We start from the raw sequence: 20755 nt of genomic DNA, 5'->3' as shown, positions 1-20755 counted from the left end.
AATGTGGTAACCCCCCCTTCCCAGTCGGTTTCGGCTGTAAGCGGGACCGCGAGCAGCCAGTGTGACTTGAACTTTGGTGCTGATCGGCCGGGAGCCCCATGCGAGGTTGACGGAGGGATTCCAGAGCAGGTGCCGGGATCGATGACTTCCCCAGCGCCCGCAGCGTTCGAGAGCGTGATGACAGGTCGGCGTGAGAAAAGGCCGGTGCCGGTGCCGGAGGCAAAAGGGAGAAGCTGTCAGGAGACTGCGCTCAAGATCTCAGACAAGGAGGTTAACAGGAAAGAATCGATGTGCGGTAAGGGGGGAAGCGGTGATGGTGGTGATGGCAGAACGGGGCTGACAGTAAACGCTGAAGAGGATGGCCAACACTCTGAGGCTTTGATAAACTTAGAGATTGTAGATGGGACTCAGGCCGCTATGGACGCTCGCGTAGAAGTCGTCCTGGAGGATAGCAGTTCACATATGACGCCTATGTTGCAGAATGGAGCGCTACTCACTGAATGCGCTGCTTCCCCTCTCGCACTCCTCAAAAGTATTTCACAGGCGAGCGCAGGGCAGGCTACGCAACCCAAAGAAACTGTTCATATAGCCCAGAGCTCAGAGTTAGGCTTAAAACAACAGGGTAAACGATTGCCTCCTATGCGTCGTACGTATAGCATTAATTCAGGGTCCAGGGGCCAGGGAAGGAAAATAAATATCTGCCATTGGTGATCTGTTAACTTCATGCAGTTCCCTAAAGTTGTCCTTCTTCTAACTCCTCTGCAGGAGAGATGATCCACTTCAGGACCCAACCTTGTTATGTCATCGCGGTTAAAAGGTTTCAGAAGTTTCTTTGGTTAGTCGATGTCCGTGGTCGATAAACTGGTATTAAAACCCAGTAAGGGTGAGGTTAATGTCCCATACTGGAACAGAGATTGTGAAATTCCCTAGAGATCACTTGGTGACAATCTGTGTTTGGTCTGAAGCTTGTCGAACCAGTACAGTTACAGAGATTGTCAAAGCCCGTACGTCTCACCTTTGGGACCTTTTGGTGATGACTGTTTTTACTCTGCAAATGACGAGGATGATGAGGATGATGAGGTGGAAAAGGGAGATGCCGACTCTGCCTCGGAAACAGAAAGTTACGTGGCAGCTCAGAACTGGAGTTTGAGTCCGAAGTTACCGAGGCATCAACACCGGATAGCGAGGAAATTCTCAAGGTTTGCACTAAAAGGAGGGTGAAGAGCTTAAAGAATAGACCCCACAGCAGGTCAAAAATCAGTATGAGTCCCACACATCCGGGTGTCTAAAAAACTGGACTGGGATTATTCAGCCACTTCTCAGCTGTATCAGGAAAGAGGGAATCATTTGCCTACTGTGCAGCCTAATATACAGCCTAACACCCTAGCCCAAGCAACGACGATGGATGTGCTATTTACTACCCTAAAACAAATGCAGGGGGAGACCAGGGCTGAGTCACGGAGGGCTAAGCAGGCTAATCAAAAGATACAGGGATCGCTACGAAAGATGAATAAGCTATATATGGACATGGCGTCAAGGGTCACTGAATTGGAAGTAAGAACTGAGAAATTGGAGGAAGATGTTGGGAAGTGGACTGACTTCAAGAAGGAACAAGAAAAAATGGCAGCCGACGTACACTGGAAACTTGAGGACTATGAGAATCGCCAACGGCGCAACAACGTTAGGATTCTCGGGGTGGCAGAAGAAAAGGAGGGGCAGGATATGCGCACATTTGTTGTAAATCTGCTGAAAGGGGCCTTCCCAGAATTAACAGGATGGAACTGGGAGAAGGAGATACAAAGGGCCCACAGGTTCCCCATGGTTCGCAGGAAAGGCCCTGTTAGTGATAAACATAGGGCAATATTGATATTTGTGGGGAATTTCATATTGAGGCAAGAAATTATGGACAAGGCCAAACCTGAGGCTAAGCGATCTTATAACGGTGTAACGTTTTTTGCCCGCTCAGACTTCTGCCACGCAACGGTAGAGAGGAGGTGGTGAATGCGGCAGATGATAACCCCTTTCCAGAATATAGGCTCTGAGGCATATTTGATGTTTCCATGTCGTCTTAAGGTGGTGTATGAAGGACAGACTCACATCTTTTTCTCTGAAAACGAGGCACAAAAATACTTGGGTGAGTTGAAGGAAAGTAAAAGGGGTTCAAAAAGCATGACGGTGGCAATAAGACAGACAAACCAGAAAACTTAACAATGGGCAGAAAAGGATGTGGCGGAGAGTATCTCTAATGTAAGTAGTAAGTAAGTAAGTAAGTATAGCTTTATTCGATTATTATATAAAATCATAAAAGCACAACACATACATCAATTCATAGTCACAGTTAATAAATGCTAAGTTATGCACATTCAATTAAAAACAAGTGTGAAAATCGACCAAATAAAAGAATTTCAGTTGTTATAAAATTTAAAGTGCAATATCTACAATCTGCAACAATGGGCGTCGTGAAACCACAAAGAGGGATATTCTACCACATGGATTTCCGAAACTTTATGACAGTTCTTAAAAAACACGATACAGCAAAGATCACATGCTCATCTTCAAATCTTAACAGTTTTGAAAAAGCTGGAATGCAATTTCTTAAACCCCATCGTTTTAGTAGAGGTTTCAAATATAGTTTTCTGGGGTTAGAATAAAATGTGCAAAAGAACATTATATGCAAATCAGATTGCACTGCGATATTGTCGCATGTACAGATCAGCTTAGTGGTTGACCAATTGTTCATGTCAGGTAAAGTTACCATGCGATAAAAAATCCCAAGACGTAGGCGGGACAGAAGCATTCTGTGATACGGACTAGGATCAACATTTAGGTAAGTTTGCAAGCCTTCATTGGGGGTAATTTCCTGAAAGTTTAAGATGGTTTGTTTGTGTTTTTCAGAGTTCCATCTCAGAGTTTCCAGGTGGGTGAATAGTATTTTTTTGAGAACTGATCTTAAAACACCATCCATAGATCTCGGGTTATCATAATATTCTGGATGACCTATATCAGTAAGTAATGTTCTTACATATGATAACCATCTAAAATTAGCAACCCCATCTAGGGCTAAGCAATCTTCTAAAAGGTCCCTGTTGAAACTGGCTTCATGTGTAGTCCACACCTTGTGCCACAAAAGAATAGGGGCCATCTTAACTATGTCACTAAGATGTTTAACTCCTGTCTCGATATGCGTCATAAATGAAGATGTGGTTTTAGGTACACCCAAAAGGTAGCAGATAAATTGATTTTCACAGCCCTGCAAGCATTGGTCCTTCTCGATGCCCCATAATCCCGCACCATAGGTGGCTGTGGAAACGCATTTAGCCCGGTAAATCTGGGTCAGCTCTTTGGTTGGTTTGCCACCAATTCTGTTAGAAAAAGCACGCAACGCGCCTATGGTTTGGATGAAAGCCAGTTTCCTAGCTGCAATCGCCGGCTTCCAACGGCACCGCCTGTCGAACAGAACTCCCAGGTAGCAAAACTTATCAATAGTAGCTATTTTTTGTTTGTCCAGAAATATACTACAGGGGGCCCTCTTAAGCTTATTGGTGCATGGCATAGTATATGTTTTTGAGATATTCACTTTAAGTCCTCTATCCTGCATGTAACCCGCAAATTTAGTAACCGCCCTCTGTAGGCCAACTTGGGTCTGGGACATTATGGCCGCGTCGTCAGCATACAGGAGGATTGGTACTGGTGAGCCTTTCACAGTGGGGTAATCATTTGAGAAAAGGGAAAGGTATTGACCCACTGAGTTTATGTAATATGTAAATAGCCTTGGGGCCAAAATACAGCCTTGTCTAACCCCTCTTGAGAGGGCAAATTTTCCAGTACATTCCCCCTGTTTGCCATATCTGACTCTTGCCCCACAATTGTGGTACAGCTCTCTGATAAAGGTGATTATACGGGCATCAATGCCCATCTCGCCCAACGTGGACCATAATAACATGTGGTCCACGCAATCAAAAGCGGAACTTAAATCAACAAAAGTTATAAAAAGCGATCCACCTCTAGCCTGAGTATATTTAGAACTTAGGAGGGCCAGGTTTAAACACTGTTCGGATGTCCCTATGCCTTTCCTGAACCCATATTGTAGGTGTGACACGACATTATGGTCTTCCTCGCATTCTTGAAGTCTCTTTAAAATGATCCTACCTGCTACTTTCATTAGACCATCCAGTAAGGATATTGGCCTGTAGCAGGTAGGGTCGTCTCGACTACCCTTTTTAAAAATGGGGACCACTATTGCGTCCGACCAGGTTTCAATAAACCCCTTTTGGTTTCCCTTATTCAGAACATTTGTAAGCAGGGGAGCCCAGAAATCCGGTTCAGCTTTGTACACGTCTACCGGAGTGCAATCGGGCCCCGCTGCTTTACCTGGTGCGCTATCCCTAATTGCATCCTGGACTTCTTCTAATGTAAAGGTTAAGTCAATCGGAAATGGGCATGTTAGGGAATGTGTGTCCCTACTATTGACTGAGGTTTGAACTACATTAGGGCTCAACCCTTCGGGAGTAATAGTATCAGCTAGCTTTGTATGCTTATACAATTGCCTAAAGTGGGTTAGCCATCTTTCACCCGTTATGGCGAGGTCTATTTTATTGCCACTATCGTTCGGTTGGTAAAGAGTTTTGACCAGCCTCCAGAACTTAGTGGTGTTTTTCTGTGTGGAGGCTTCTCTTAGTGTTACCCAGGCTTGCTTTTTTAAAGCCAATCTTCTTTCTCTTAATGCTAGTTTATAAAATTGTCTGGCCTCACGTATTCTATGGAGGTCTCTTGGTTTAAGGGCCAGCACTTCTTTTAGGGCTTTTAGTGCTTTCGTGCACTTCCCATCGAACCACCCTTCACTAGATGTTTTGTTGATATTCGCTACACGGGTCAGCATGTTTTTAATGCGATGTTGAATGTTGGCAAAGGCTGACATAACAGTAGTGGGCTCCGCTTGTTCCTCCAAACAAATATTAACATCGATGGCACACTCAGAGAACAGCTTTTTTAGGAACACACTGGGGACAATCTTCTCCCATTTTACCACATAGCCATTAGTTTTAGATAAATCAATCTTGTATGGGTACGTGGGATGGATACCCTTGTTATCATGGCGCCCTTTGACATTTACGCCGATTAACAAGGGATAATGGTCGCTAAATACATCTTTACCAACCTCCCACGAGGTTAAAAACCCTGGGTTGGCATGGGTTACCAATATAAAATCAATAGTTGAGTTACAACCTCTGCCAAAAAAGGTTGGCTCAAACTGCACGGGCAATGGACAGATCTGATTTGCAAAAGAAAAGTCAAAATTAAAAACAAGACCATTTAGCAACGACCCCATCTTTGTATGAGAGAAATGAGTTGGATTATCCGCCCCAAAGTCTGCGAGGCCACACAAGGGTGAATCAGAATGTGAGCAAATGGTGCAATTGAAGTCCCCAACCCATATTATTTTTGCCCCCTTAAAGAGGTCAACAGTGCGAGTCAGCTGACACAGCATGTTGGACATGGTGGACTCCATTTCACTGTTGGACATGTTATTGTAAAAGTTCACCAGTACAATTTTCTCATTCATGCCCCAGTTAAAAGATAGGATTTGAAAATAAATGCTGGAAAAAAATGTATGAATCTTAACCTCTGCCGTTGTTGAGACATAAACACAGAGCCCACCCTTATTATGACCCTGTGCTGACAGCGTAGCCGAAGAATGAAAGGTTTGATACCCAAGCAAGTGTAGTTCTTCATAGCACCATGTTTCTTGAAAACACAGGATGTCGTGCTTGTGTATGGCGTCTAACCAGGCTTTGTTGGTAACTTTGCTGACTAACCCCGCCACATTCCATGAAAGGAGGGAATTGGAATGGGTTACACTGCTGGTGACCACGTGTGAGCCACCTACACTCGCTACAGGTCTTTGCAATCGCAGAATTGGTGTGTTTGAGGTAGCGAGAGGAGTCATAGGGATAGAAATAGTGCAATTATGGGGAGGTGGTTGAGGCTGATGGGAAGTAGAACTAAGTATCGAGAGATCACCGGGGGAATCTATCCCCTCCCTCATGTTGACCTGATGCACTTTTGATGGGCTGGCTGGCAGATAGTAGGCAGAAGTGCACTGACGGTGCTGGTGACCCTCAGGCAACTTTTCTGTGTTATTAGTCTCGTGAAGTCATTCATTGTCATCCAATTTGGAGAGAGGATTGAATAAGTTGGTCAGGGGTATATTCCAAGAGTCCTTGGGGTTGTAGGAATTTGAATCACCCCAATAAGAGATTGAATTGTGAAAATTTTGCGATGGAAAAGGTAAATGGCAAGGCGGGAAACAGAAATCATTGGTAGTGTCATAAGAATTCTGGCCCCTTAACATCAGTGTGTGATCTAGTCTGTGAGGGGCATAGGGTCTGTGCTTAGTTGGAAAATGAGTGGGCATAGGTTGAGGGAGAGGAGTATTAAATCCTGTATGATATCTTTGGGCTGGGAAGAGTGGTGTTGTGGGTCCATGGGGGCCTTTTGAGCGCCATTTATTCCTAGGATGGTAGGGTCTATTCCAAGCTGGGGGTGGCCTCAACATAGCCTCAGGGTCTCTAATGTAATATGGGCAGCAGCAAGCAGACCAGATAAGGCATAGTATGAGAGGGTAATTAAGTGCAGGGGGGAGGGGTGGGCGGCACTGGGGCTACAGCTGCCGCACATAGGTCAGGATTGACCTATTTGCCTGTAAGGGGGGTGGGAGGGGGATGGAGGAGGGGGGAGGGGTACAGGGCACGTTGTTTTTGGGTTGAATGTTTTTTCACAGGGAAGTAACAGAAAAGATTTGGTTTTTGTGGGGGTAAAGACACAGCAACAAGAGAGAACTGATAAAATATTGTTGGATGTAGGTGATAAATCTCTGGGACAGGTATTGGATGTGCATTAATGGCTGCGCGTATAATTACAGCAAATGTTTGTGGTCTAAATGATCGCAACAAGAGGCAAGGGGTTGCAATATGGCTGAGATCCCTGAATGTGGATTTTGTCTGTCTCCAGGAGACCCATATAGAGGGAGCTCAAGGATCTTTGTTGGATCAGCTAGGGTTTTGTGTACTGGCTTACTCTAAGCAGGGAGCCAAAAACAGAGGTGTGGCAATTCTCTCAAAAAGAAGGGATCTTATAATTAGGAAAAAGCTGGAGGATCAGTGGGGAGATGGGCTCTTATAGAATACAAAGCCAATGAGGACTGGGTCACTTTAGGGTGTATATATGGTTCGACGGAAGACGACCCGGATATTTTTGATTTTATGGATCTGGAGCTGGCTACTTGGTCTCCAACTCTTATTCTGACGGTGGACTTAAACATTAATGGGGCAGGGGGACTGGGATTGAGTTTCAATAGGGGATATCAGGGGAGGAAAAAGAGAGTGTGGCAATCACTAGATAATCTAGCAAGGAACAATGCATTATTGGATGTATGGGGGACCCTAAGGCCTGGGGAACAGGGATTTACTTATTACTCTGCTCCACATAAGGTATGTGCCAGATTAGACTACTTTTTTGTTTCCAATACTTTACAATCTAAAATAAAAATTGATAGACTCCCTCGGATAATCTCAGATCATAACCCTTTAATTTTGACAGTCAAATTTGGAACTAAAAGCCCGGATCGGGTATGGACATTTGAAAGAGCGTTATTAAAAGAGGATGCATATATTAGTCATATGAATGAATGGATTAGGAGTTTTTTGGAGATTAACAGAGGTAGCACGGTGGTAGGGAACATGTGGGACTCCTTTAAGGCAGCTGTACGAGGAGAGACAATAAGCTTCAGTGTAGCGAGACAGAGGAGGGAAAGACAAAGGGAGGCAGTCCTCGTGAAAGCTGTGATAGAAGCAGAGGATGAATTAACAGAGAAGGTGGTAAGAGGCGCACCTCTAGACCAGGCTTTAATTAAAATTGCTATAGGTCTGGCTGAGGCAGAAGCACAACAATTTGGAGAAGTGTCTGGATATGCCTTTAATACTGCTAAAACCCAGATCATTAAAAATAGTAAGGTGGACTGCTTAGATCATCGGGTGGTGCAAAGGGGAGTATACTTAGGGGTAACAATAATGGCTGACTTAGATAATCTTGTAGAGGTGAATATAACACCAGTAATTAATAAAGCAAAAAAGGAGTTAGATAGGTTACATAACATACATTTTTCAATAGTAGGTCGAACAAATATAATTAAAATGATCTTTCTCCCAAAGTTCTTGTATTTATTCAGGGCCATACCATTACTGTTTGAATCAAAGTGGTTTAAGGTGCTGGAGCACATGGTAAATCGATTTGTCTGGGCGCATAGAAAGACCCGTAGAGCGTTGAGATTTATGGCACTACCTAGGGAGCGTGGCGGGTGGGCCTTACCAGACTTAAAGCTGTATTATTGGGCGGCATCTTTTCAATATATGGCAGGGCTCTTTGGTGGAGCAGAAAGGGAAAGACAAGACGGCTTAGGAACCTTAGCAATCTATACTTTGGTATTGGGAGACCACGCAGAGAATTGCTTCTTGAAATTTACTGATAATAATTCTTTTAAGAGGACTAAATTTAAAACAGTCTTGGCCGCCCATAGGATTTGGACCTCATTCACAAAAAAATTCGGGCTGGGCAGATTTAATGCATACACCAGATTGAATGGCAACCCCAATCTGCCTGGCGATATATTTTCAGGGGCTGTTTTTTCTGAGTGGGTAGGCCACGGGATTAGTAAGATGGGGGACCTGTATGGCTCGCATGGGTTGATCCAGTTTAGTGGTCTGCAGGCGAAATTTGGTTTATATTCAACCCATTTTTTTAAATACCTCCAAGTTAGGAGTTTTATGGCGACAAAAACTGGAGGGCCGACTGGATTCGGCATGAACCCTATCCTGGATATCATACAGGATGGTACAGACTGTACAATTAAAAGATTTTATGCGGAATTAATAGAGTCCCAACCAGACGATCTGGAAAAGTTTGAAACTAAATGGATTCAGAAGTTGGGGGTAGTGAAGGAAGCTTTTCACAGATCACTGGATTTGGGTCAGAAAGTATTGTGCTTGGAACCACTTAAGGCGCAACATTATAAGACACTGTACTTTCTGTATCACACACCAACGAGGATAGCGCGATGGGGTGGGGTAGCCGGGATCACCTGCCCAAGATGTGATAGTACCGAGGCTGACTTAGTCCATATGCTGGCTACGTGCACCCATTGAAGAACTGCTTGGGTTGAAATTGAGGTGTTCCTTAAAAGGTCATTAAGGATAGAGATTACTTTAACACCGGCAGTGGTACTTCTGGTAATAATGGATAACGCCATCCGAACACAATATGAAGGATTTATCTTTGTGGCTATGGCTGTCCTGCGATTGTGTATTACCACGGCTTGATTGGATCGTGTTCTGCCCACATTCCATCAATGGCTAACAAAGTTATTAGTTATTTATAACCTTGAGAAAGCAATCTACGCCAGGAGAGGTAGAAATGGCAAGAAACTAGGAAAGGAAATTTGGGAACCAATACAAAAATGGAAGGAGAAGGAATCGGGGTAGGAGTTTTGGAAAGATATTGTGTCCAGGATTTAATTCACTCCTGTATAATGTTGCATATTTGCATTGCTCTTGATTTTTCTTATACTTTGTATATCCTGAAGTTGTGTGTTTCAATGCTTTATTATAACCCTGTATTATAATTATAATTTTGTATGCATATTTGTGCCCTGTACAACAAAAAGGGGGGGGGGGGGGGAAATTCTGAATAAAAATATATATTTTTTTAATAAGGAAAAAGACTGTAGGATGCTTTACTGTCGGTGGAAGACATCAGCGGAAAAACATATGTTCTTCTTTCCTCATTTAGCCCCAAGTTCTGCTGCGGTTCCAGAAAGTTGTTAGATGTGTCACCCTACTGTGCTTTCTCTACAAGAACCATCATCTACTGTGAGTCAACAAGTGTATGTGTGAGTGTGTCACTATGTGTGTGTAAGGGCAGTGGTGGATGGTAGGGAATGGGGTGGCAAGGTGGGTTGAAAATAAAATATAATTAAAAAAAACACTTACTGTTGTGTCCTATGTAGAAAGATACCAGGAGTCAGGATGTATATTTAGGTCTTCTTTATTAATCTTCAGTTCAGGTTACATCTGTCTTGACTCCAGCCAGCCTAGTGTGGTACCAGCCCCACCAGGAGCAGCCTGCCTAGCTGCTCAGCCCATCTTGAACTGCCACATTCATCCCACTCAGACACCCAGGCATTCCACGCATCACAGGCACACCAACATTCTGAGACCAAGTCACACTCTGGCTGAGCAGCTAGAGGCAGCAGGGCTAGAGTACATGTTAAACTAGTAAATAGGATATAACACATACCTTTTCAGCCGTCTCTGCTATGTCGCCACGCCACTTCTCTTCTTGACTCCGAGTTTGTAAGCAGGAAGCACGCAGTCTTCCCATAGCCAATCACGAAGCAGTTGCCACCATGAAAGCAGCGTCTCAATTGGTCTGAGCGCCGTGGTTCAGCACTTAGACAGGGAGTGGGAGCCTGTGCATGCTCTCCTCCCAGACTGTGCAATACAGCTGGTGGAGAACATGCAAAGTGCGCATGACAGTTTGGCCGGCCCAAGACGGCTAGCCAAATCGCCATGCGCACTCATTGTACACAAACCACTCCTCCTCCTTGTGACAGCAGCCCCCTGTGCAAACCTAGCCCCGTAGCTACGAAAAATAAAATGATAGTGACACTATTGTCATTTTATTTTTCCCTTTTCCACTGTTCAGAGAGCAGTGGGGCGACGCTCCTCTGCCTTAGGGAGCCGCCCCTGTGTAAAAAGTTTATCACATACCGTAATAAGGAATCATGCAATTTAAGACTCCAGAGATTTCTTGGCCACAACTATGTCAAAAACATCCTATAACCCTCCAGACCCTGTGCAACAAACTCAACAAATTATTTTCAAAGAAAGTGCATGTCGTTCACAAAACCGTCACATCCCAATTACAATTGATGCTGCCCTCCGCCATTATCCACAACCGCTCACTCCTCTACATCCAACATCATCAACTCCTGCATCAGATTTTATATCATCCAGAAAGCATTCAAGAAATCTATCACTAATTATGCTTGAATTATCAAACTCCTGGAGAAAATGATAGACATGCAGGTTCAGCAGAACATGTTTTTTGGAATGTAGCGGGAGGAGAGAATTTGAGATAGGTTGCAATATGAGGATGTCGTTACGGTAGAAAGAAGGGTTGATGGTTATTGCCTAGAGGCTATATGTGGTTGCATCTTAGGTTGTTCCATTTGGCCGGTGATGGTGTTCAACGGTTTATCAATGGATATTCTTTGATGTTACATTAATAGCAAATATTAGTTCCAATCTGCATTACTTTGTATTTAACTATTTCTAATGCAAAGCTCCTTATTATGTTTTATCTCCTGATAGATGATCCTTTAGGTTTGTTAGGAAGGATTTGGAGGAATCGGTCATTTTTGTGATTTGCATAAATCATTTTCATATGAGTTCGTTTGAAACAGACACATGGGTGGTGTGTTTGCAGAGAGGTTGGGGGTGTTTATAAAAGGATTGTTTTGGTTTGGTTCTCCAATAATGTTAGAGGGTTCTGCTCGGGCAAAACAGATGCCATCCGAAATTCTGGCCTCTCTGCCTTCAGAGAGGTGTCTGTGCAGAGGTCAGACTTTTGGGTAGCATATGTTTCTGTAAACGTGAGCATATAGACTCTCAGATTGATTACATTGGGATCTTAAATATTCTTCTGATCTCTAAGTGATTCTCAGTTGCTCTAATATTTATAGGTATGGAATTCGATAGTTGGGAGGCTTGAATGGGGACATTTGTGCTACCAGTAGTTTTATTCCTGTAAGCAGAAATGATAAAACATGTTCCTGCCTGGATTGCAAAGTCTTCAGTTGGGAGTATGTGGTGACTTTTGGTCCATTGCAGTTTCTTGCTCTGTGAAGCCATGCCTACTAGCTTGAAAGAGGATCTTCTTGGAATTGGGAGCCAGTGAAGACCCTTCAACGGTGGGGACATGCATAGTTATATATTTACATTTAGAAGTATTCTTGCTGCTGCATTCTGTATTCTTTGCAACCTTCTCATGGTTGAGAGTACACTGTTGTGATGTTGTCCATTAGCATAATCGAGTTTAGAGAGGCTGAGTGTTGTTACTTTCGAGGACGGCACAGATGTGGAAAAATCCTTGATGTGTCTAACAAATGTCATTATGCAAAAGTGGATTGAGACAGCTTATCCAATTGAGCATTCATGGAAAGTGTAGAGTCAGAGATAGTTCTAAGATTTTGTACTTTAGTTATTTAGTAGAGGTCCCAGTTTATTTGGTGAGAAAGATTAAACAATCATAACTTCACCATTCACTGCATGTCCCTATTTCAGTTTTGGAAGCCTTTAACTTGATCATCCATTGATCAACTGCTTTGAGGCAGGCGTTGACATTTAATTTTCCTGTGTCCTTATGGATTTCCAGTTTGAGGATTATCTGTGTGTTGTCCACATAGTAAGGAGTTCAATACTGTTGATAAGGCCTCATAGTGGTTTGACGAATATGTTAAAAAGTAGAGGTGAGATGAGAGGTCCTCCTGAAACTCTTGTAGATTCTGTCAGGATCTGATGAAAAAAGTGGTCTATGAATCAGGTAGGACCGGTTGTCTAGCTAAGAAGACTTCCATGTTAGAATGATAATATTTATACAGACTTCTTTGAGCCGTGCAAATAAGGCATTGTGGTGTAAAATGAAAAGTCTAGGAGTAGAAATACAGGTATAGTATCAGTAGTAATTCTTTATTTGGTTTTAAAAACAAAAAACATAAAACCATAGACATAAAAACAATGAAATGCAGGTGCACCATTTTTTCCAGCTCTGTTTTTAGGACATCCTAAATTGCTATTAGGCTAATTCGGTCCCCCTGCCTTGCCGGAATCCCTGTTTGAGAGTAGTCCGCTTTCTCCTATGAATTCTGGGATCTGGTGAAATGCTGCTTTCTCTAAAAGTTTGCCAAGGAAATGTCCATTGGAGATTGGTCTGTAGTTGTTGGGGTCTTGTTGGTCTATGATATTCTTCTTATGTAACGGAACTATGTATGATTCCTTCAATACCTCTTAGAAACCCCAGTCTTTAATGAGATTTTGGTAATAATTCTGACTGGGATAGTAGCAGATGTCGATAGACAAATATTGCATCACATTTGTGGATGGAGGGTTCTGATGGCCAGTCAGTTGGGCTGCTGGCTTCCATCAGGTCTTCAAATTCTTTGAAAGGATGATATAGAGATAGATGGAATTTGCTATTTTTGCTGTGATTCCTTTTGCCTGTATTTTAGGGGAGCAGTACTTTGTTAGAAAAGCATCCAGTGTGTTTGCTTTGGTAAAATGTGTTGTTAGTTTACTTTATTGGTATTGTGAAGGTGGGGTTTGGCAGAGGCTTAACAGCTTTCTGGCCATAGAAATTCTGATAGAATATTATGGAGTTTCTTAGTTGGGTATTTGGCATTGTTGATCCTGCTTGAGTAGTGGATTTTTTGTCCACCTCTTTGTATGATTTTTACATTCTATTATGTCTGTGTAACTTTGGAAGTAAGCCTGACTTGTTGATTCATAGAGCTAACAGGGCGTGTGCTGCTAGATGGCATAAGATCCTAACAGAGTTTTCTTTAACTCGGGTCCCACAATAACGTCTGACATGCCAACATGTGCACACCGCCCTGCCCCTATTGGATAGCATGAACAGACACGACACATATGAAAGCTTCCAATACCCCTCTCCCTAGTACCACCAGTATGAAAAATCCTTGATGGAAAAGGGGGCAGACTGTGATCACTCGATGCAGCCCACCTATTTCCTACAGGGAGGGATGTTGGTGCACCTGTATTCCCTCATCCTGTGGAAGAGACAGATGAGGGAAGAGGAGATGGGTAGCCTCCACCGAAGACCTGAGCAGAAGGAGTGGATACAAATTGAGGTCCGTGATGCAGATGGACATCACAAACATGATGAATTCGGGACACTCACCCTTATACCAGGAATCTCAGCAAGGAGACTGAGTGACTCGAAGAAATCCTTCAGTTCACAGTCTTCACTCTACCTTAAACCTATTCTAAAAAAACAGATACATAAATGTAAAATGGGTATGGAGGGCTGAATGGAAAATTATGTACAATAAGGTACCTATAAAATGAAATGTAAAACATTAAGATCTAGTTCAAACCTCTATCCATCCTCAGGAAGAATTATCAACATGACCATTTGTAGTGACCTACTTTGGAACACAAAACATTCAAATTTCCATCAGTGTCAATCCTTCATCCAGTCCCTCAAGCATTTGAAAACACATCTCTCTGCCAAGTTTATAATTGGCTCCCAAGAGACCTCTACCTTAACCTCTTCAAGCACTGCCCATAGTCTTGCATTTACGCAACCTGCTCCTGCCTTCTTAAATCCATAAGGAGGTTCGGCATCAGAGTGTTGTGTGATATGACATGACAATGATACATTGATTTTCCAAAGAGTGCAATGCCCATGGAGAGCATTTACTGTTCGGACAAGGATACTGTCTGGTGTTTAAACAGCCCTGAGGTGTATTCTTGGAAGTATAAAATGATGCTCTCAAGGGCTAGACATTGGGGTTGACACTTAACCTTTCCTGGAATATGGGTAAACCTTTCCAAAAGCTACACTTTCTATTTTGACAGTGACATGACTTTCAGAAATACCTCAATGGAAAGAATTGGCAGCTAGATTCTGAAGAAAAAATGCACATAGGCATTAAATAATCATTCTGGGTGCAGGACATGATTAGAGGACTGGCTCTTTTATCCAATTCTTCCAGAATATAAGACTTTGAGTATATTAGTAGGGTAAGAACTTGAACTGCAGTGGTAACCATAAATGGCCTGACAGCTTACCGGTTATCTTTATTACTCCGAGTTCTAGCCTTTCTAGTTTCACTTCTTAAGTGAGGTGATCTATCACACTGGAGACAGTGTCATCTGCCTAATACTGTTGAATTTATTAAGAAAGAATTTTGAATGAAATCCCCTCTTTGCCTCCTTTCTTAGTGTGCTTATTGTGTTATTGCTATCTGACAGATCTCCCGTGGCACACAATGGAAAGGCATTCCAAGATGGCTGCCGTGTGTGTACCCACATGCGCGCCAACCATCTTGGAATGGTTTTTCGTATGCTTTGGCAAAATCATTAAACTTTGGTTGCTGTTCAAGCACGCCTTTCATCCTTCCGAGGCCGATTCAATGAGCAGCGCTAAGTTGATTATTTGAAAAACATGGTATTGCAGCAGTGCTAGGGCAAAGCTGCTGTTGTAAGTGCTTGATAAAAAGTTGTTTGTATTACTATTAATTATAACAATGGCCAGAGATGTCCTTCTACACCCTGAGGTATTAGGCAGATCATTTGTCTTCACTTTTTAATAGCTTGAACCTTTGTGAATAGATATGTTGTAATTGCAACAATGTGTATGTATTTGACAGAGCAAATCCCGACTATACCGTTGAAAGGGTCAGAAGACGTGGACCGGAGCATCAGTGCCCTCTTCAGACAGAAGAGGACATCCTCTTTGACATCACCAAATTTAAGGTTCAAAAACAGGTAACGTGCATTTAGGTGTGCTGTGATATATTGTAGTTGCATTTATTTAGCACTTCATTCTATTGATGAGCCACAGAGGAATGTGCTGATAGGTTGGGCATCTACCAGACTTGTAAGGCCCTGGCAGATATAGGCACATAGCTGGCAGAGCACATCACTTACGTAGGTGTGCTGGTGAATTCAGCTCTGTTTGTTTACAAGAAAAAGGAAGAGCTTCTTATCTGCGAGCCCTATAAAAGTGCACATTTTCTGGTGACCTTTCAGTCAACAGGACCCCCGCTAGAGACCTGTACATTGATTCTGGTCTTTAAAGACATTGGGGCAGATCTACAAGCCCTGTACGCCACTTTTGCACCGCCGTTGCATCACTTTTGTGATGCAGCGGCGGTGCAAAGCCAGCGCCATGCTGCGGGGTATTTACAACGTGATGCATCTAGGGAGATGCGTCACGTTGTAAACCCCTGCGCTACATGTCGGCGTTCTGAAGCAGGGGGGGGGGGGGGTGGCGTTCCGGCGCAGGAACGCCTCGCAAAAGTGGCTGAGTGAAATCTACAAGATTTCACTCAGTCACTTTTACGGCCATGCTGCGTCAAAACCCTGCGCCTGCATGAAGCAGGCGTAAGGATTGACGCAGCGTGTTAGGCAAAGGGGCACCCCGAGCAGTGCTGGAGCAGCGTTGCACTTGCGACGCGACTCCAGCAATGCGCTGCCTTTACGCCAGGGGGGGCAGGTGCGACACGCACCTGCCCATCCATGCGCCTTTGTAAATGCAAAAACCACAGTTGATGGACAGAATGCAGAACAATGTCATACATTCACCCCAGTACAGAGATCTGGGCCCAACTCCATCGTTTGTTTGCACTCCACACCACCCCAGTTCAGACATGGCCATATGCAAATCAGTCTGACCCTGTGCCTCATGGGAACAGTCCAGCCCGAACTGCCAAGCCATGCCTTCCCTGGACCGGAAACAAGCTTCCGAGGACCGGTTTCGGGCATTCCAGCCATCTTCAGTCCGGCTTGCTTGAATCCAGTGGTGTGGAGAGCTTGGGACTCACGTCTGAGCATACCCATCTCACTCGGGGTGACAAATGCAAAATCCACAGTTGATGGACAGAATGCAGAACAATGTCATACATTCACCCCAGTACAGAGATCTGGGCCCAAATCCATCGTTTTTTTGCACTCCACACCACCCCAGTTCAGACATGGCCATATGCAAATCAGTCTGACCCTGTGCCTCATGGGAACAGTCCAGCCTGAACTGCCAAGCCATGCCTTCCCTGGACCGGAAACAAGCTTCCGAGGACCGGTTTCTGGCATTCCAGCCTTCTTCAGCCCAGCTTGCTTGAATCCAGTGGTGTGGAGAGCATGGGACTCACGTCTGAGCATACCCATCCCATTCAGGGTGACAAATACAAAAACCACAGTTGATGGACAGAATGCAGAACAATGTCATACATTCACCCCAGTACAGAGATCTGGGCCCATATCCATCGTTTTTGTGCACTCCACACCACCCCAGTTCAGACATGGCCATATGCAAATCAGTCTGACCCTGTGCCTCATGGGAACGGTCCAGCCCGAACTGCCAAGCCATGCCTTCCCTGGACCGGAAACAAGCTTCTGAGGACCGGTTTCTGGCATTCCAGCCGTCTTTAGCCCGGCTTGCTTGAATCCAGTGGTGTGGAGAGCATGGGACTCACATCTGAGCATACCCATCCCACTCGGGGTGACATATGCAGAAACCACAGTTGATGGACAGAATGCAGAACAATGTCAAGAGATCTGGGCCCAAATCCATCATTTTTTTGCACTCCACCCCACCCCAGTTCAGACATGGCCATATGCAAATCAGTCTGACCCTGTGCCTCATGGGAACAGTCCAGCCCGAACTGCCAAGCGATCCCTTCCCTGGACCGGAAACAAGCTTCTGAGGACCGGTTTCTGGCATTCACCCGTCTTCAGCCCGGCCTACTTGAATCCAGTGGTGTGGAGAGCATGGGACTCACATCTGAGCATACCCATCCCACTCGGGTGACAAATGCAAAAACCACAGTTGATGGACAGAATGCAGAACAATGTCATACATACATTCACCCCAGTACAGAGATCTGGGCCCAAATCCATCGTTTTTTTGCACTCCACACCACCCCAGTTCAGACATGTCCATATGCAAATAAGTCTGACCCTGTGCCTCATGGGAACAATCCAGCCCGAACTGCCAAGCCATGCCTTCCCTGGACCGGAAACAAGCTTCTGAGGACCGGTTTCTGGCATTCCAGCCGTCTTCAGCCCGGCTTGCTTGAATCCAGTGGTGTGGAGAGCATGGGACTCACGTCTGAGCATACCCATCCCACTCGGGGTGACAAATGCAAAAACCACAGTTGATGGACAGAATGCAAAACAATGTCATACATTCACCCCAGTACAGAGATCTGGGCCCAAATCCATCGTTTTGTGCACTCCACACCACCCCAGTTCAGACATGGCCATATGCAAATCAGTCTGACCCTGTGCCTCATGGGAACAGTCCAGCCCGAACTGCCAAGCCATGCCTTCCCTGGACCGGGAACAAGCTTCTGAGGACCGGTTTCTGGCATTCCAGCTGTCTTTAGCCCGGCTTGCTTGAATCCAGTGGTGTGGAGAGCATGGACTCACGTCTGAGCATACCCATCCCACTCGGGGTGACAAATGCAGAAACCACAGTTGATGGACAGAATGCAGAACAATGTCAAGAGATCTGGGCCCAAATCCATCATTTTTTTGCACTCCACCCCACCCCAGTTCAGACATGGCCATATGCAAATCAGTCTGACCCTGTGCCTCATGGGAACAGTCCAGTCCGAACTGCCAAGCCATGCCTTCCCTGGACCTGAAACAAGCTTCTGAGGACCGGTTTCTGGCATTCCAGCCGTCTTCAGCCCGGCCTGCTTGAATCCAGTGGTGTGGAGAGCATGGGACTCACATCTGAGCATACCCATCCCACTCGGGGTGACAAATGCAAAAACCACAGTTGATGGACAGAATGCAGAACAATGTCATACATACATTCACCCCAGTACAGAGATCTGGGCCCAAATCCATCGTTTTTGTGCACTCCACACCACCCCAGTTCAGACATGGCCATATGCAAATCAGTCTGACCCTGTGCCTCATGGGAACAGTCCAGCCCGAACTGCCAAGCCATACCTTCCCTGGACCGGAAACAAGCTTCCGAGGACCGGTTTCTGGCATTCCAGCCGTCTTCAGCCCGGCTTGCTTGAATCCAGTGGTGTGGAGAGCATGGGACTCACGTCTGAGCATACCCATCCCACTCGGGGTGACAAATGCAAAAACCACAGTTGATGGACAGAATGCAGAACAATGCCATACATTTACCCCAGTACAGAGATCAGGGCCCAAATCCATCGTTTTTTTGCACTCCACACCACCCCAGTTCAGACATGGCTATATGCAAATCAGTCTGACCCTGTGCCTCATGGGAACAGTCCAGCCCGAACTGCCAAGCCATGCCTTCCCTGGACCGGAAACAAGCTTCCGAGGACCGGTTTCTGGCATTCCATACCGAAATGAGTAAGTGCCTTCTGTGAATACCGAAATGAGTAAGTGCATTCTGTAAATACCAAAATAGTAGTAAGTTTAGGATTGAGTCTTAAGTTCATTCTGTGAATCGGGCCCTATATTTATTACACACAATATTTTTGCATACAGTAGTCTAATATTTAATGGCCATTATCACCTTGCTCAGTAAGAGATGGCATTCATGCATCTACTCCAAGCACTGCTCAATGCTGGAATGGCTAGGGAATGCTAGGACACTTAAGTGCATGTTGGCTTTTACCAGCTAAACAGATAGTTGTGCTGTGGTTTGTAGACAATGAGCTGATGCTATGAGAGTGAGCTTTGTTGAGAGACTTGGTCAATCTACCATAAGCTCCAGTCTGTGGGAGGCAAGAGCCAGGACCAAGGAAGACGTTCAATCTTTTATTTATGCATTTAATAATAGTATTTAACCCCTTCGCTTCTCATGACGCGCTCAGCTCGTCATGCAGTACACTGGTCGTGTGCTCATGACGAGCTGAGCTCGTCATGAACAATGGGATAAATGTAAAATTAGCACATGAGGAAAATCTCCCTAGCAGCCAAGGTGTTAAGTGGTGCATACCTAGCCACAGAGACAGTGGAAGCTTTTAGAGTTAACATCACTGCAGAGATTAAAAGAGGGTATATAGCATGGAAGATACCCATGTTGGAAGGACCCAGCCTTGGTTTCTGAAGAGGGGAGTCTTTGCATCTTTTCAGAAACGGGATAGATTGGTCTTCTGGCGTGTTGTGTAGGCAGTTCCAAATGTTGTCAAGAGAATGCCTGAATAAATGTTTTTTTTAAAATAATTTTGAATTTCTGGGACAAGACATAATTTGCGCCTTGTATTTTCTTTCACGACCATTTGTTTGTAGGTTTTCTGTTAGATAGATAGGTAAGCCTCCACTGTGTGTGATAAGGTGAGGGGATTACTGAATGAAAGGGAAGCCATGTGAATATCTCTTAGGATGGGGTAATGTGGTCCAATTAAGTCTTTGTCATATCCTCTCAGATCTCTTCTGGGTCCTCCCCGGACAGCTTGGTATGGATATTTATTTCCAAAAACCTCGCACTGGGCTCTGCATTGGATCCCTGTCTGGCTCAATGCCATGCCTGCCTCTTGCTGTCGTGTGCCAGTCCCTTTTTATTTTCCCACTGTTATTTTTCCCTGCCTCTGATGCCCTACTGATGCAGAACCAAGGCTGCTGAATGCCTGTGTAAGAGATATTTTGTCACCAAAGAAATGATCCGAGACTAAGCGTCTTGGCATTTACTGAAAAGAGAAGGCACTAAAATGTTTTCTGAGCATGTGAATGTGTAGGAGCAGTGAAGTTATATCATGTGCTCATAATGGATGTGTTCAGAAGCCAGACTGCATCAGATATTTGGACCTAGTATGCACATATGTGTCCATTCATGACATGTACAATACAATACAATAGGATTTGTAAAGCGCTGCTTATCACCCATGAGGGTATCCAGGCGCTGGAGGGGGGGGGGAGTACTGCTGCTATGGGCTGCCTGTTAAAAAGCCAAGTTTTCAGTT

The 20755-nt window shown here is 44.6% G+C and overlaps 1 protein-coding gene across 1 annotated transcript in view; it reads left to right on the top strand.

The window, feature by feature from the left end:
* Positions 1-20755, top strand: part of LOC147692987 (cyclic nucleotide-binding domain-containing protein 2-like) — a 182084-nt gene that overhangs the window by 51779 nt on the left and 109550 nt on the right. The window contains exons 2-3 of the mRNA XM_086939568.1: positions 9844-9923; positions 15506-15623. Of these exons, the coding sequence (XP_086795694.1) occupies positions 9844-9923; positions 15506-15623 (198 nt within the window). The remainder of the gene's footprint in view (positions 1-9843; positions 9924-15505; positions 15624-20755) is intronic.

This window comes from Lissotriton vulgaris, chromosome 9, assembly GCF_964263255.1.
Source record: "Lissotriton vulgaris chromosome 9, aLisVul1.2, whole genome shotgun sequence".
Lineage (NCBI taxonomy): Eukaryota > Metazoa > Chordata > Amphibia > Caudata > Salamandridae > Lissotriton > Lissotriton vulgaris.
This window is presented reverse-complemented; position numbering and strand designations above follow the sequence as displayed.